This window comes from Vombatus ursinus, unplaced genomic scaffold, assembly GCF_900497805.2.
Source record: "Vombatus ursinus unplaced genomic scaffold, bare-nosed wombat genome assembly UNPS02014778.1, whole genome shotgun sequence".
NCBI lineage: Eukaryota > Metazoa > Chordata > Mammalia > Diprotodontia > Vombatidae > Vombatus > Vombatus ursinus.
The window spans coordinates 9,882,733-9,899,728 of NW_020954556.1; the positions used below are offsets into that span (position 1 = coordinate 9,882,733).

Below are 16,996 nucleotides of genomic sequence, written 5' to 3' on the forward strand. Positions count from 1 at the left end.
TTGTTTGCCAGGCCAACAAAGTGATAGGGAAGGTTCAGATCCAGGTGGCTGACCTGTCTGAGATCCCTCGCTGTAATTGCAAACCTGCTGATGAAAACCCCTGTGGCCTGGAGTCAGAGTGCTTGAACCGCATGTTGCAGTATGAGTGTCACCCCCAAGTATGCCCAGCTGGGGACCGGTGCCAGAACCAGTGCTTCACCAAAAGGCTCTATCCTGATGCTGAAGTCATCAAGACAGAGAGACGAGGCTGGGGCCTGAGGACCAAGAGGAGCATCAAGAAGGTGACTTCATTTGAGAATAAAGTGCATAGAACTGGAGCTGATAGGAACTTGGGCTGTCTTGGTAAACCAAGAACGAATTAACTAATTAGTCCAGAGTTAAAAACTGGGAGTTTATGAAGTTTTTGAGATTTACTTAGTTTATAAATTTAGCACCCCTAGATCCATACCTCATGCTTGGTACACAATGAACGCTTAATAAATGCTTGTTGACTGGCAAAGAGGTTTGCATGGAAGCAATCCTGAGTTCTCAGAAAATGTGCCTCTCCAAGGCACTACAAGGTTGGGAGTCAGGAGGACCTGAGTGCAAATCCAGCCTCAGACACTTAACACTTACTGGCTGTGTGACCCTGGGCAGGTCACTTAACCCCAATCGCCACAGCAAAAACAGAAAGAGAGTGGAAAGATAAGAAATAGGAGGTGGGGGTAGGCAGAGGGGAAACAGTCCATTGGGATCTCTGGATCTCTAGTCCATCTCTGTCTCTAGATCCTGTGCTGTACAGGGATGGAAATTCTTCCGAATCTGTAGGGCCAAAGGAGTGAGAGAGCTATCCCTTCATCTGCCTAGCAACTTTTCAGATTGGCTAAATTTAACTTCTCTCAACTCATCAGTGAGTACTAGTGTGTGCTGCCCATTGAGGCAGCTCGACAGTGCAGTGCATAGAGGATTGGATATGGAGTCAGGAAGATCTGAATTCAGATCCAGCCTCAGACACTAGCAATGCGATCCTGGGCAAATCACTTAAACCTCTCTCTGCCCCATTTTCCTTACCTGTAAAATGGAAAGAATAATCGTAATAGCACCTGCTTCCTCAGAGAATGATAGGATGAGATAATATTTGTAAAGCGCTTTGCAAACCTTAAAGCACTTTACAAATGCTGTAGCTCCTGCTGCTCATGATGCGGAGCATTGGACAAAGACAGTCACCAGAACAGCAGGATTTGTTGGGGAAAATGTTATGTGGAACATGCCGATATTTATCTCAGTAGTGGAGATTCTTTTTTTTAATAGTTTAGATTAAATGGACTCTAGCAAGTTAGTACTTTACCAAAACCAGGAAATATGAACTATATTATAGACTGTCATTGGCTATAGAAACACTCTGATGCTGGGGATTAAGGAAGGGGCTGGTAAAAATGTGATCATGGTAATGGGAAGATACTTGAAAAATAATGTTTTTGTTGTTTTTAAAATGGAATGGTTGGCAATTTTTTTTTTCATATAAATGTGAACATAAAAGGGAAAGAAAGATTATGTTGATTATAAGAACTAGTATTCTCATTTATTTGGAGATAAAACAGGTCATGTTACTCCTCAACTAAACCTTAGCTTTATTTGCTGAAAATTTCAGCAAATTGCCTGTGAAATTGATATACTACTTAATTCTTGGGTTGTGCCTTTGTAAATCAGTGCCACTGTATTTGTCTGGTGAACATCTTATGAAAAAGGAATGATTACTTTGGATGGGGGAGAGAACCACTTTGTCACCTTCTATAACACTTGTATCCCAATAGCTATGTACTCTCTGCAGTATTGTCCTGCCCATTTTACAGTTAAGGAAACTGAGGTTCAGTGATTTGCTTATAATCACTTACATAGCTGGTAAATGTACTTGTCCTCACACCCATGTCTCCTGACTAAATCCTTCCTTGTCTATCGCTCCAGGGACATGTTTGAAAAATAGCCCGATTGAAATCCATTCACAACTAGAAGTTGTGCAAACTAAAGTTTATTCCACTTTATTCATTATTTCAGTGCTCTTTATGGGATCTCTTTTGATTTTCAGTGATGTCATCCTTATTTTAGGAGCACTACTATAATGTACTTTTTGTGTTTTTTTATTCTGGGTAGGGTGAATTCGTAAATGAATATGTTGGTGAGTTAATTGATGAAGAAGAATGCAGATTGCGAATCAAACGTGCCCATGAGAACAGCATAACTAATTTTTATATGTTAACAGTCACCAAGGTAAAAAATGTCTTTTTTCTTATGAAACAAGAGGGTTTTAACATTAAGTTCAGCATTGAGCCTGTTCAGTCATAGGAATGAGCCCACATTATTTAATTATGCAGCCAAATTATGTCTTTGGTGATTGAAAATAGGACCAGAATGCTAAGTACTATAATTTTGTACCTGTGTATATATATATTAAATAAGGGTTCAATAGATTGATTTTTGAGGTCCTGAATATTTTAAGCAGCTATTAAAGTTTTATTTTTTAAGAAAGGCAACAATTCTAAAGTACAATGTGTAGTTTTTAAGTTAATTAAAGGAGCAGAGGGGTAATAATGATAAATTATAGTAAAGTACAACTCTGATAAGTATAATCATACCTTATATTTCTGTAATACTTTAACCCTTTAAAAAGTATCTCACATTGTCTCCAAACACAAGCTGATTTAGATATCTTCCTTTTACAAGGTGAGGCATGGCAGGATTAGATGATATGTCCAAGTTCACACTAAAAATCAGTGGCAAAAGCAGAGACTACCCATCCTGGTAAGAGAGGAGAAATCCCTGTTTGAAAACCTAGAAAGTGTTTTTTAAAAGAATAGTAAAAAAAATTTTATGATAGGTTTTTAAGTAATAGAGAATCTAAAATGTAAATCAGTTTTTGCCAGATAGTGTCACTCTGAAATCTTGATTTTTAGAGGCTGCTTACTCAGCACTCCAAAGACTGTCCAGATTGTACACATTACAAATACAGGCAGTTCAAATCATCAGTGTAAGTATAGGCTGAGCAGTTCTACCCTCCCTGTAGACTTTGTCTCCCTGGTTTGCCCTTTCGCTGTGCTTTAACTTTGCTACCAGGCAGTGTTGGAACAGTCTTCAAGGCATAAAGCCTTCTTCACACATATACCTCTCCCAACCTCAGTTCAAAAATACCTCCAAAGAAAGCTCTCACTGAGGATTTTTGAGATTTTAATTTCCAGATACCATCATAAATTGTCATCTGACCATTTTCTCTAGTTCCTCTTCTCTTTTCTACTCGAGGTTCCCAGATACCCAATTCTCTAATAGCAAATACTGTTTAAAAAAAAAAAAGTGCTATGGATTGTTCTCTAGTTTAAGCAGGTCTTCATATCCTATTCTTGATCCAGTTGAATTTCCGAAACATCTTTGAATATTGTAGGTATATTTGTTTTTCTAAGTGCTAAGCTTTAAAAAAAAATAAGCTGAACTATCACTATTTCACAGTTACATTTCCCTTAAGGACAGTAGGCTAAAGTTACTTTCCAGTAGGGACATGAATTACTGGACTTTTAGATTGCTTAAATGTGAAATGTTAGTGAAGACCACAGAACAGACAGGTTGGGAAGTATCTGCTACAAGAGAACCTCTTACTATGTTTGGTGCTTCTAAAAGAGGCCCACAATGATCTCAAGTAAAAGATAATTTTCTTTTTGCTTAAGGACCGTATTATCGATGCTGGCCCAAAAGGGAATTATTCTCGCTTTATGAACCATAGTTGCAATCCAAACTGTGAAACTCAAAAGTGGACAGTGAATGGGGATGTTCGTGTTGGACTTTTTGCTCTTTGTGATATTCCTGCAGGTAAAGCATCCCTTTTCTTTTTCTTTCTTTTTTTTTCCTTTCCTTTCTTTTCCTTTTTTTTTCCTTCCTTCTCTTTCATTACAACTTGGTCTTCCTTTTAGAGGGGGGAAAGCCATAAAAAATTTTGTTTTCAGCTTGGGAACTCCCCAGGTATCTGTGAAGTAACCCTTATTCTGAATTTAGCATCCTTTCAAAGTGCAGTTATCATAAAAAATTGAAACATGCACATTCTGAATAAGACAACACAGTGAGTCTCAGGACAGGCTTTGAGATGCAGTGCTTGCTCATATTCTCATGGAATTGTTTAAGTAATTACAGCCAGTATCTGTAGCCATTTATGTAAGATTTTAATTACTGCTCTTTTTTTAAGTCCTAAAGGCAATTAGCCTGTGTTAACTTTGGCTAAGTTGTCTCCTTAAAAGACTGATCCTCTTCCAAATTATATATATAAAAAGCATCTTTAAACAAAACTGTTCCTTTCATTATCCCCATTCCTTCAAGTATCATCATGATGAAACTTAGTTTTCAATTTTTTAAATTTGTGGAAGAACTGAGCGAGACACACACTTTGGCCCAAGATGTGAGATTTTTTAAACTATATTCATAATATTAAGAATTATATAAATTCTGGCTAATGAAAGTTAGGGAGACCCTAGTTTACATTCCTGCTTGATAGAACTATGTGATAGCCATACTTATTCAGCTCCTATTCTGACTGGGACATTGTGTGGCTATAGCTAGGACCAATTAATTCAAAATAACCTCCAGTGATTCAGTGCTCTGTAGTTTCATGGCCATAGAATTGTTTGATGAATAGGGAGACAGCATTGGAACAGAAAATAAACTAAATTAATTTTTTCTGGAGCATGGATTTCTGATTTCTTGGTCTTGGCCACATTGTTTCCAGCTGTTTTTGAGTAGAGGATGTCACTTCTTTTTACAGGATTTATGTTTGCTGCCAGCTATGTGTAGGCATGGATGTTTTCCTTGTTTTCTTTTTCCACTAGTGTTTTTAATGTGTGAGACTTGAAGAGGAAGAATAGCCTTTACATCCAAGTTGTGTCTCTTTTTTCATTATGAATGGGTGTCTGATGACATTTCTCCTCTCGAGAATGCCTTGCATGTGGATGATCGCTTTCTTTATGTTTCAGGGGTAGAGCTAACATTCAATTATAATCTGGATTGCCTGGGCAATGGCAGGACAGAGTGTCACTGTGGAGCAGACAACTGCAGCGGCTTTCTAGGAGTTCGACCAAAGGTCAGTTGTACAGGAAAGAAAGATTTCCTGGAGGATAATGCTCCCAGTCACAGCAGACAGAAAAGAGGGCTGGTGAGAGCAGGCTCCTTTTAGCCATCTCAGGAGACCCTAATTTGGGGATACCCAGTTTGTTTTGAGAGTACTGACTACATTGGTAAAAGTTCTCATTCAGTGTTCACTTCTGACTTTTCAATAAAGTTCTTTGAATTAAGGGTTGGAATTGTATTTGTATGGTATTTTTTTTGACTGTCTTAGCTGAGTTTGCAAATTCATGAAAAATTTCCACCTTTTTGCATCAGAATTGTTGGGAGTGTTCCCTGTTGGTGAGGCAGTATTGCATAGAGGATAGAGATTCCAGTTTGGAAAGACCTAAATTCAAATTCCACCTCTGGCAACTACTAGTGTCACTGTGGACAGAAAAAAAGTGAAACTCACAAAAGCCAATAAGAATAAACTACTATAGTTTAATTTTCTTAAAACAATAAACAATCATAAATTTCTCTAGGTATTCAAATAACTTATTAATTTAAACAAATGTGGAACTGCAGTGAGGTTTTGTTTGTTTTCTTTTTACTTTCCATCTGAAGCTTCCTCCACTGCCTCTGGTCATTATACTGTGATTTTTTTTTTCTCCCCAGACGGCATTTGCGTCAGCAAATGAAGAAAAAGCAAAAAATGCTAAGTTGAAGCAGAAGAAACGGAAAATCAAAACAGAACAGAAGCAGATGCATGAGGATTATTGTTTTCAGTGTGGAGATGGAGGAGAGCTGGTCATGTGTGACAAAAAAGACTGTCCAAAAGCATACCACCTCCTATGCCTTAACCTGACGCAGCCACCATATGGTGAGAATTGGCATTTGCTTTCCTGCTGTTAGGTGTGTTTACATTTGAATGTCAGACGTGTTCACCTTTCCTGAGGCTAACCACGCCTTAGGTAAGTAGAGGTTGGACAGAATGTGGAGCCAGAGAGCACCTGGATTCAAGTCTCAGCTCTGCCTCTTGCTGCCCGCTTGACCTTGGGCATATCATTAGGCTCAGAAAGGATATTTCCTCCTCTGGAAAACGAAGGGGTTGGAGTAGATGACCTCTAAGGTGCCCTCCCACTCTAAACCTATAACTCTGACTTTCCTGGAGTCAGGGAATCAGTAAATAAACATTGGTTAAGCCCCCACTGTGTGCTAAGCATTGGGGATACAGAGATAAAAAATGAAAGACAGCTCAAGGAGCTTACAATTCAGTAAAGGAAGACAACACAAAAAAGGAAACTGAAAAGGAGTGGGGAGAGAAAGTACCTGGCTCAGGGGCATGATGAAGTCCAAAGGAGTACAGCCTGGTAGGAAGTGAAAAGATGGCTGGCCCAAGCACCCTCCTTAAATAGAGGTTTTGAAAGGACTTCACCCTCCCTTCAGAGGAATCTCAGGAGCAGAGGGTACTGTGGGGGTGTGAATCCCAAGACAGAGGTAATCTTGTGTCTAGGGGTTAGGAGGATCAAGGAGAAGGCCAAAGAAGGGCAGCTGGGTGGGAGTGAAAAGCAAACAAAGCTGCTGATGGTATAAATAAAATTACTCTTTGCTTTGCTGTGGATTTGAGTGCTCTGTGGACAACCATATCTAGTTACTTATTTGATCACACTGTAGGACTAAGCTCTTTGGGGAGCAATAAGGCATGCCCATATTTAAATGTTTCTCCATGGTTCTTTTTGTTGGCTTCAGCTCTGTACTGTTCCATTGTACCCCACCTGGTCCCCAATGAGAAGGAAGGTGGAGACTTGGTAATGTTTTAAGTGAGTTTAACATGTCTAATCAAAACGAATGTGAAACTGAATTTTCTTCTTCCTCTTTTCTTTAGGAAAGTGGGAATGTCCCTGGCATCAGTGTGACACATGTAGCAACTCTGCAGTTTCTTTCTGTGAGTTCTGTCCATGTTCATTTTGTAAAGATCATGAGAAAGGGGCTTTGGTGCCCTCTGCACTGGAAGGCCGTCTCTGCTGCTCTAAACATAACCCTAAATCTCCCGTGGCACAAGAGTACTGGAACAAGATAAGATGCAAATTGGAATCACAAGATCCTGGAGATGACGTGAAGGAATAAATTTACAGTGTTTTATTTTTATTTTTTATTTCAATTCTTTTTTTTTTAAGAAAGATAAAGGTAAAAAGTAAATAGGTGATGAAATAGATAAAGAAGAAACTGTCATAATGTACTTGCTTTATCACCTGAGCTGGCTTTGTAATTGGAATGGAGGAATTATGTGATCCAGGCAGCCAAGGAAGACAGTGATGCCTGGATTTTGAATGATTTGTGATGGGGTGGGGTGATTAAATTCTTTCTGTGTTTTCCTTGCCCTTAAATGTGCTTCTGCAGCTGAAAAACAGATATACCTTGGCCTTTAAGAAAGAAAAATTAGAAAATACATTTATGTCAGTAAACAGAAATTTCAAGTTTAAAATATGTTTCTGAGTGTAGAAGGTAAAAGTAGTCACCACTCTTTTATTTTGCTTTTAAGGAATCTTGAAAAATATGACTTAGATAGTTTAATCAGTGTGTTTAAAGAAAAAGTTGGGGATGGGGGGTGGGGGGAGTAGGAACTTGACTTCTTTTCTGGAATAGTCCAGAAAAGGGTATAATAGTCTTTACATACATTTTTATGAAAAATTAATTTAGGCTAACTCCTTTGTGGCCCTTCAGAATTCTCTGGTGGTCTTGGAAGTTGGGGTGTGGGAGTGGTCAATCTGACTGTAAACAAAATGCCTCTTTCTGTTGAGTGTACCTCTCTGGGCTCCAAGACAAGGTGGGCTCCATGATAGCATTATTTAAGTTATTAATATGGATATAATACTTTATTTTTTAAAAATTACAGGATGATTCTACTGATTTTTAAATGCTTTTTTGTTAATGCTAACTTTTTACAAATGACGTGTGTCTATATGGGTATGAAGAAGCAGGAAGAATAGCTGTCCTTACCATACTGCCACACTGATGTAGGCCATTAAAAGGAGATGAGATGCAGCTAACTCAAAGCCTTATGCTGGGGCTGTTGTCGCTGTTGTATGCAGATGATAAGCTCAACTGGAGAGGAATCACAGGCTTTTTCTTTTTCCTTTTCGCCCCTTCCTCATCTTAACTAAACATTCCTTTTGTTAACTGACTAGTCCAGCCTTGTTTCTTGGTGGAAAATACACAGATGTACTTTGAATTGTATTTTAAATAGCTCTTCTTAGTTGTGGATGGATGAATTTAAAAGGCCATATTTAAGCAGTTTTCATTGATTGATATCTTAGTACTGAACATTGCCCTTGCTGTTAGGAAACTAATGGCTCTTCTAATTCCACAGGGTATGAAATAGTAACACAAATGCACTTGTTCTTTACCAGTTATCTGGGAAAAGCTCCCAGGGAAGTCAGTGTTAACAAAAGGTGTTGGCTGTGATTTATAATTTTCTAGTACACCAAGACATCTATCTTACTCATGGAATTCGTTTATTCTTAGGTCTCTAGGAATATGTGTCCCAATATTCTCCGGGGCAGGGGACTAACACAAGATATGGTAATGTCATTGTGTTGAGTGTCTTGTGTTCATTTCTTCTCTGAGTTTTGACTGAATAGAAAGAACTTCAGACACAAGGTAGCATCCCCTTCCTTCCCAAGGACCCAATAAGGAATCCAGAAAAGAAATTAGAGCCACCTCATCCCTTCCATAGTTGGGGCAGTTGTACTATTATACTTATTCCCTTTTCTACATCAGTTTTAGAGCATTCCTAACTGAAACAAAATGGAAAATAAGAAGGAAAATGCAGTTTGGTGCCTCTGTGTGCATATATGGGTGTATGGACACGTGCATGTGTACTGGATTTTTTTTTTTTTTTTTTTAAAACAGAACACTATGATTACCTTTAAGCACTTGAACTGCCAGCTCCCAGAAAGGACTTACTGGGCCTCCTATAATTGATTTTTCTTTTTTGTTAAGGGAATTAATTACTCCAGTAAAACTCAATTCCCTAAGTTTTGCCACAGTGGCAAGAGCTAAATGGAAAATGCTATCTGTGTCACTGGTTGTGGTCACTACTCATAAAATGACAGCTTACCAAAACACACTAAATTTTGCTTCCTTAGCATTTATGTATTTTGATATCCTTTTAACATTATTTAATAGTATTTAGGCTTTGTCATACTTTTAATTTTGTACATGTATGATATATTTGCTTAAAAAGTTATAAATATGAAGATTTAATTTAATATTCCAAACATAACTCTCCTCTTGCAACGGCATCCAACAGGAAATCTGATGTTTGCTTTGTATAATAATGTGTTTGGCTTCAGTACCACTTAGTAATATTCTGTTGAATTTTACATGGTAAGCCAGGGTGTGCTGAATACTGCAAAAACCTTATGTTGAAAGTATTTGTATTTGTTTTTTTTTTAAATAGTATCTCATTGTTGGCTTGTTTTTCTCTTTAAGTAGCAGAGCTCTACCAAGATTTCTTTGTTGGAATAATTAATGGAAAAGCATAGGCTGATAGATAGCTTAGCACAACAGAAGAATTGGACCATGAATAACAACTTTTTCCATTGAGCACCTGAATATTTGAAGGAGTTTTAAAAAATGGGTTTGATTTAGTAGTGCCAGTGCCAAGAGGATGTCTCATTTTTTGCTGTCATACCTTTTTTAATGCACCTTTAGAATGTGAGATTGTGGAGAAGGTGAGAGTGTGTAAGTGTATACTTGCACCCAAACTATTCACTGAAATGTTTTGAATGAGCTGAGGGTCACTTTCAAATTTGTGGTCAGTGGCGTAAATGTTGTTGTTATTGTTGCTGTTGTTCCTTTTCACAAAGAAATGAACGAGGCAAAACTGCTAGATTCCACCATTTCCTCTATTATTCTCTGCTTTACCTCGTGCTAATTATTTTGAAGGAGGATACATTTTGTGGTTGTTGGCATGAAGCTCACATCTGAATCAGTTGTGGTTGAAGATGAAATACTGAAGACCCTCCCCAGGACAATGTGAAGTGGGATAGAATGGAATCAACTTGGACCAGTTTCAGGGAACAGAAGAGCTGGTTGTCAAGCTTGACTTATATAGTAAGAGTTGGTTAATATGAGGATAAATATTCATTCTTGGCACTGATGCCATGGCGTGCAGCTGTGCAAAGCAGAAAAATGAACTTTGTAGCTCTTTAAGCTGATAAGAATGGAGTTACAGGAAGGAGGAGGTGATTTTTTTAAAGCATGTTTTCAGTTTATCTTGAATGTGCATCTGAGTTTTTAAGGAAATGATCTGGTTTGAGTTTTAAAGCTGAATTCCAAGATCATTATTACTAGGATTGGTGTGGGACCACCTCTGAGAGGATACATATTCAAACCACACCAAAAAAAGATGGCATGCACATCTTCCCCCAATCTCTTCACCCTCATCTTCACGGAGAAGGAAATTATCACAGTGTGCCCATAAACACTGACCACAGCTAAAGCTACTCAGGAATTGGAACTTCAAGCATTCTAACCATCCAAAGGACTGTGACTAGAAGGGTAGTTGAGTACTTGACAGTTTTTTGTCCTGGTGGACAGAGTAGTTTCTTGCTCAGTGTTTAGACCACATTCAAACTTACTTGCAAATATCTTGGTCTGTAGTTTGTATAACAGAAGTTGCTATCTATAAAGTAATATAATATCTGTGCTGCCCAGCAGAGGTCAGTTATCTTTAAAAAATAAAGCCCTTTCTTTGCACGTTTAAAACTAGAGTGTTGCTGCCACATATGTTCTAATGTGGTATAAAAACAAAAGAATTCAAATGGAGATAATTCTTACCACTTGAGAAGTGCTTAGCCACTTACATGTTTTCATTAGGGGTTTTATCAGATGGATAGTAGCAACAGATTTGCTTCCAGAGTAGGGTCTTGTCCAGTTGAATTACTTATCATTCTGTTGGTAGGTCACATAAGAGCTGGGTACATGATGAGATCAGGTGAGATATTTTCCTTTGTCCAGACCGCTCCAAAAAAAGTCATTGGTCTTTTTTAAACAGAAACTAAAATGAAACTCTCTTCTGTTTTCAAGTAAAATAGGAAGTGGACACATTTTTGGGGCAAATTGGCAAATATTGAAAAGATTAAAAATTTGTATATACAGAAACTTTGCAAGCAAACTTTTATCTGGAAAGGTATGGGGGCGGGAGATGAAACAAGGCAGTGGGGATGATGTTTACCACAGGTACGAAGTAGTCACTTTAACACTGAGACCTCTGCCTCATTGAATTCAGGTTTTCTAATGTACATACTTGAAGCCCTTCAGATGCTCATTTTGCAGCTTTTTTATTTATAAAGTAGAAAGCATTGTTTTGTGTACTACATTGAGAATTAGTAGCCGAGTCTCTTGCCCTCCTTAACTTGGGTGAATTTATGGGTAGTGCAAATGGGATTTTCAGAGCAGGTGTCTCTGTTTTATGTATGCACTTAGGAAGAGACTACTACATAAGAAACCAGCAGCATTTTATGACAATTTCCTATGTTTGTTCTTTATTTCCAATATTGTATCAATTCTGTTCTGCCCCTCCCCCCTTTCCCTTTATTGTGTCTGTGTAACGAAAATTTTGCACTTACATTACACTCCCAAAATGCTGGATGTAATCAGTTGTGTTTCAGAAACTTATTTCCGTTTTCTATCATAGTCCATTACAGAGTGACAGACTTGGGTGCTTGTTATATGTTTGTGCTTAAAGGAAGGGAGAGAGAATTTTGGTGAACTGCAGTGGCCTCTATAATGGAGATCCTTAAAATCATTCCCATGTAAACAAAAGTAAGGTAAAATAATGTCTTAATTGCCAAAGCCATTCACTCAGTCTTTCAGGTTTTCATGTGGTTTTTATTGAATAAATCTGTTCATCAGAATAGAAATGCCCACCATTTCTAAACTTCTACCTGGAAAGAAAGAGTGTATTGGGGTCATTTTGGAGCATAGCTCAAGTGGCCTAGCATTGGACCTTTATAAGGAATTCTTAGGAGTTTAGAAATGGGCTTGGATGATATTTACTTTAACTTGTCATTGATCTTGATTGGCATATCTCATTTGTAGTGTTATATTCATATAAAAATTATATCACCACTGATAACCAAGATGATAATGATTACAACTGACTAGTGATGAGATTTTTTCTTTGCATAAGGGCATATGCATATTTGGGATTGGTATGAGGATTTAAGCCCTTTTGTACCCATTTTGAATGATGTTACACAATAAAAAGAAACCTAAAAGACTCCATTTTCATTTCCATGTGATCTTTTATCTGTAATAATGATCTTTGTAGATTTGTTTTCTGTAGACTTTATCTGTAACAAACTTTATAGATTCTGTGAAATGTTCTTTTAATGAAATCACTTGAGTCTTTAATAGGAAACCATCAATATTCACTAAAGTCAATCTCTTATGAGTTTCTGTGACTTGGATGGAAGCTTTTAACACTAACAAATTAGTGTTAACTTTCCCTGGGGATGTTCCACTGGGGCATTACTGTATTATGACATGACTTGATGTTGCCGCATTGACTTTGAGATATACAATATTTGGGGAGTTTTGTTGTTTGGCCTATGTTCTCTTGCATAGTGTGAAACATGTAAAAGCTTGGTTAAATTGTATATAGATAGTTTACTGTTGACTAGTGTATTTAGAATTGCCTGTAATATTTAATCTTCTTACTGAATTGAATGTGTGTGATGGTAGGAACATATAATTTTTGTACATTATATTTACTGAGATGTTGCCTTTTTTATTTTACAAATACTTTGGAATTCAGATGCTTTTTTGCTTCTGTGAGGATTAATTTGGAAAGGTTTTTAAATGACATTCCACTGATTACAGATTTTGCTTGAGATTGACTTCAATAAATTGTTCTGAATGTTCCAAGTTAAGAATTTGGCTTTGTCTTTACTATTAATTCCATGTTATAGTTTCACTGGGAAGTAAAGAAGATATCACGTGGCCCTGAATGTTCTGGCTCTCCAGGCAAGATTTTGGCATGACCCGCAGCAATCCAGAAAAACTGTGAATTAGATTTTCTGAAAAAGAATGCTTAAGTGTAGTGAAAGTAACTCTGGTTGTGAGGCTGGCATGAGCAAGGCAGCTAGACTGGCGGGCATTAGGGCTGGGAAGAACCTCGGTGATGATGTCACCTAACCCCGAATTTCACAGACGACCCGCCTATCTGGCGGGCCTCGGAGTGGGGCTGCAACCCAGGAGGCAAAGACCTCCGCGAGGAAGTGGAAAGAAACCGTGACGATGCCCCGCCCCCAGCTCCACGGCGGCTGCAAATCCTCTCTCCTCTTTATTCGGCCTGGGGGACCATGGACGGGGTTGGGTGATGCTGTTGGCCCTGCCTGCCATTCCCGAAGAGGCGGCCAGGGAGCGCTCGCGCGCTGCCCTCGCAGCTCCTGGCGGGGGCGGGGCCTGCGCCCGCCACGTCAGCGGCGGCGGCGGCGCTTCGGCTCGGTTCCGTGGGGAAGGTGATGGCGGCGGCGGCGGCGGCGGCGGCTCTGGGGGCCGAGGTTGGCGTGAGGATCGCGCTCTTTACCGCCTTTGTGTGAGCCCGAGGGCGGCCAGAGGCGGGGCGGAGGGCGGCCTGGACGCGGAGCCCCTGCCCCTCCCACCGCGGCCCGGCGGGGAGGGGGGTGTGGGGGGCTCCCGAGCCGGGGGCGGGGCCGGGGCGGGGTGGGCTTCCTTCGTCCCTTCCTCACTGGCCCTGGTGTCTCTTCCGCCCTCCCTTCCTTCCTCTAGGGTGATGGAGCTTCTCCCGCCCTTCCAGAGGCTCATCCAACCCGAAGAGATGTGGCTGTACCGCAACCCCTACGTGGAGAACGACCACTTCCCTACCAAGCCTCTGTTTGTGGGTCCCGATCCCGGCCCTGGCCGCCCCGGGCACCCGGGCTGGGACGTGGGGGGAATGGGCCGCGGCCCAAAGTGGGGTCCGACGGCCCTCAAGCCCCTCCCCCTCCCACTTCCCCTCCTTGCCTCCCGAGGACCCCGAGTTTTGCGGTATCCCGGGGCAGGTCCAGGACTCGGGGGGCTTTTTGTGAGTTGATAGGTTGGCCCGGGTTAGAGCTTAGCAGATGGTCATCTTTATATACTTGGGAAATACCAGAAAGTTCTAGTTCGAACCCAGCAAGCAAGAACTTGTGCACAGTGTGATTATCTGGGAGGGGAAACGGGACCCCCGCTGACGTATGGGAAGCTCTGTCCCGGGCAGCCCCCTTACCGTGCCCTTGTCGCAGTAAGCAGCTTTAGTTTTCTTATATTCCCTTCCAGTTGATTGTGTTTCTGTGTCCCCTCTCTCTGATCCTTCTGGTTAAATGTCTTAAGAAAGCAGATGGAGCAGACACCAAGCAGGCGTGCCTGGGTAAGAGGTGTAGTTGTGCCCAGAGTGTCGAGGGGAGGGAGGGAGTGGCTGGAGAGATGAGCTTTGAGAGGCTGTGCCCATGCCTCCGGGCCATCTATTAAGGAAGTCATTTACTAGAGAACCCCACTTGGGTCTGTCCGGGTCAGGGGGACAGTGTGCTAATGGAGTTTACATACTTCTCCTGTGATCCGTGTGATTCAAGTATTACTGTTGTCCTTAGGAAACTAAAGCTAAGGAGAATGATTTGCCCAAAGTGACCAAACCAGCAAATGGTAGAACCAAGACTTGAACCAAGGTTTTTTGACTGAAAATCCAAATGTTTTTCCATTGTGCCACATGCCATGCCACAGATAGAAGGCTTATTTGGGAGCACTGTCTCCAAGATGACTTGTACAGTGTCTTCTAAGCCACCCTATCCTTAGGAAGAAAGATGGTTGTTAACTCCTTTTTGGAGGATTCTGGCTATTTTGAAAGCCATATAGCTCATGTTTTGCCCAAACACTATTCGTACCTTTCCCTGAGGGCAGGCATCACAATGGTACTTTTTCCTTTGTAGCTGCCAGCCTCGCCCTTGCTTTAAATGGAGTCTTCACCAATACAATAAAGCTGATAGTGGGAAGGTAAGGGGTCAGACTCACCCAGACCTTTTATTTGACACAACTGTTGGTGGCATTTGACCACTTCTCACATCTATTAAGCTGTGAATTTATTTCTTCATTCTATCCACATTTTCTCTCTTCTCTTCTTCCCTCCCATCTTTCTTCTTTCCACCATGTATCTTAGACCTATAGTAGTATCTGTGGGTACTACTTAGCCCTGCTGACAGGTTTCCTTTTCTTCATCTGGGAGTGGCTGATGAGGCTACTGAATTGGTGCCAGTCCATCAAGGCAGGTTGTCTGTTTGAAATAAAGATGATTTCATCAGTAAGATTTTGCTTTTTCAATAATGGTGATGCTATGCCTTGATTGTCTAAACTCCCTTGCCTACTCCTACTTAGAAATGACAGCATTTATTTAGAAGACAGCTGACCTGGGTCATTGGTATCGTCAGGTACCATGAAGTAGATCAGGGTTTAACAGTTTTTCTACACAGGACTGAACTCAAATCGGTGACCCTGGCCTCAGGACAATGTTCAAACCAATTCTCTTAACTGACCACCAGTCTCGAGTAGCCCACAGATTTTCTGTTCCTTTTAGGCCTCGCCCTGATTTCTTCTATCGTTGCTTCCCAGATGGACAAGCCAATTCTGAACTGATCTGCACAGGGGATGAGGAGGTGGTCACTGAGGGCCGAAAGAGCTTCCCCAGTGGGCATTCTTCTTGTATGACCATCAAGTGAATTCTTTCCTCATTTTATGTTTGTGATTGAAACACTAAGAAATTAACATCATTGGAGAGTGGGTAGTAGCTAGTGCATTTTTTTAAAATTTGTACTTGAATACCAGCCACCTTGCCTTTTTACCCTAGAACTTCACATACTTTGAGCCCCCTTGAACTTGAGGATAAGAATTGAAAATAGTAAGCGTGATGAATAATGAGTTAGCTCACCAGTTCCTACCAAGATATTTCCGAGGTTGTCTGCATGAAATAGTAGAATCATCATGTGTTTGCAAATAATTTAACATTTCCTGAATTGACTGTACATTTCTTAGGCAGTCAAGTTAGAGCTATTGTTGCCTTTGAGATCATTTATTTTTTATTGCTTCCTTTCCCTAGTCTCTATTCTGTACCACACTTGTGCAGTATGAAGGAAGATATTTATCTAGACTTGGGGTGGAAAGTGAAGGCCAACAGCAACGTTTTGGGGTTGCAAATGATTCCTGGGCTATAGTCTAAAGAGTGTTGAATTAGCTTCTTAGAAGAAGCACTCATGTACTGGCTTTCTCCATTCCAGTTGCATTTGCTGGACTGGCCTTCACCTCCTTCTACCTAGCAGGGAAGTTACACTGCTTTACTCCACAAGGCCGTGGAAAATCCTGGCGGCTCTGTGCCTTCCTATCACCTCTCCTCTTTGCAGCTATCATTGCTCTATCCCGAACCTGTGATTACAAACACCATTGGCAAGGTAAGGTCTTGGGGGTAAAATGTAGCCTTCTCTAAGAGGGGAAAAGAGAGAGACTTGTTTAGGCATTTTCTAGTTTTACTCCTTGAAACTTCTTATATATATAGGGGAGGCACAGTTGCCAAAACTAAAATGATTACGCAAGTTTTCTTTGCAAAGATTTGAAATCAGGAATGGTTCAAGATCACTAATGGTAATAGCAGACTTTTGTATAGAAAAAGGAAATGGCCTCCCAAGAGGCAGTTAATCCCTAAGTGGTAATGTGTTCAATAGAAATCGCCCAGGACTATAAAATGGAGGTAGAAGACTCAAGCTCTAATTCTCAACTGTGATTTTGGGCAGGGTACTTCACCTGCAAATAATACTTCCATTATCTAGATTAATGACGGAAAGTGCTTTGAAAACCATGGTGTAGGGGCAGCTAGGTGGTGCAGTGGATAGAGCACCGGCCCTAAAGT

General features: G+C 40.4%; 2 protein-coding genes across 7 annotated transcripts in view; both read left to right on the forward strand.

The window, feature by feature from the left end:
• NSD3 (nuclear receptor binding SET domain protein 3) overlaps positions 1-12,995 on the forward strand; it is a 141,866-nt gene extending 128,871 nt beyond the window's left edge. For all 5 annotated transcript variants that reach the window (XM_027865471.1, XM_027865476.1, XM_027865473.1 and 2 more), the window contains 6 exons: positions 12-281; positions 2,131-2,247; positions 3,693-3,834; positions 4,986-5,092; positions 5,731-5,935; positions 6,941-12,995. In XM_027865471.1, the coding sequence (XP_027721272.1) occupies positions 12-281; positions 2,131-2,247; positions 3,693-3,834; positions 4,986-5,092; positions 5,731-5,935; positions 6,941-7,182 (1,083 nt within the window). In that variant the 3' untranslated portion in view covers positions 7,183-12,995. The remainder of the gene's footprint in view (positions 1-11; positions 282-2,130; positions 2,248-3,692; positions 3,835-4,985; positions 5,093-5,730; positions 5,936-6,940) is intronic.
• Positions 12,996-13,583: 588 nt separating this feature from the next.
• Positions 13,584-16,996, forward strand: part of PLPP5 (phospholipid phosphatase 5) — a 4,945-nt gene continuing 1,532 nt past the window's right edge. The window contains exons 1-6 of one of the 2 annotated variants that reach the window (XM_027865520.1): positions 13,584-13,663; positions 13,858-13,966; positions 14,386-14,476; positions 15,033-15,096; positions 15,674-15,798; positions 16,371-16,541. In XM_027865520.1, the coding sequence (XP_027721321.1) occupies positions 13,590-13,663; positions 13,858-13,966; positions 14,386-14,476; positions 15,033-15,096; positions 15,674-15,798; positions 16,371-16,541 (634 nt within the window). In that variant the 5' untranslated portion in view covers positions 13,584-13,589. The other variant, XM_027865521.1, reaches the window with a different exon arrangement.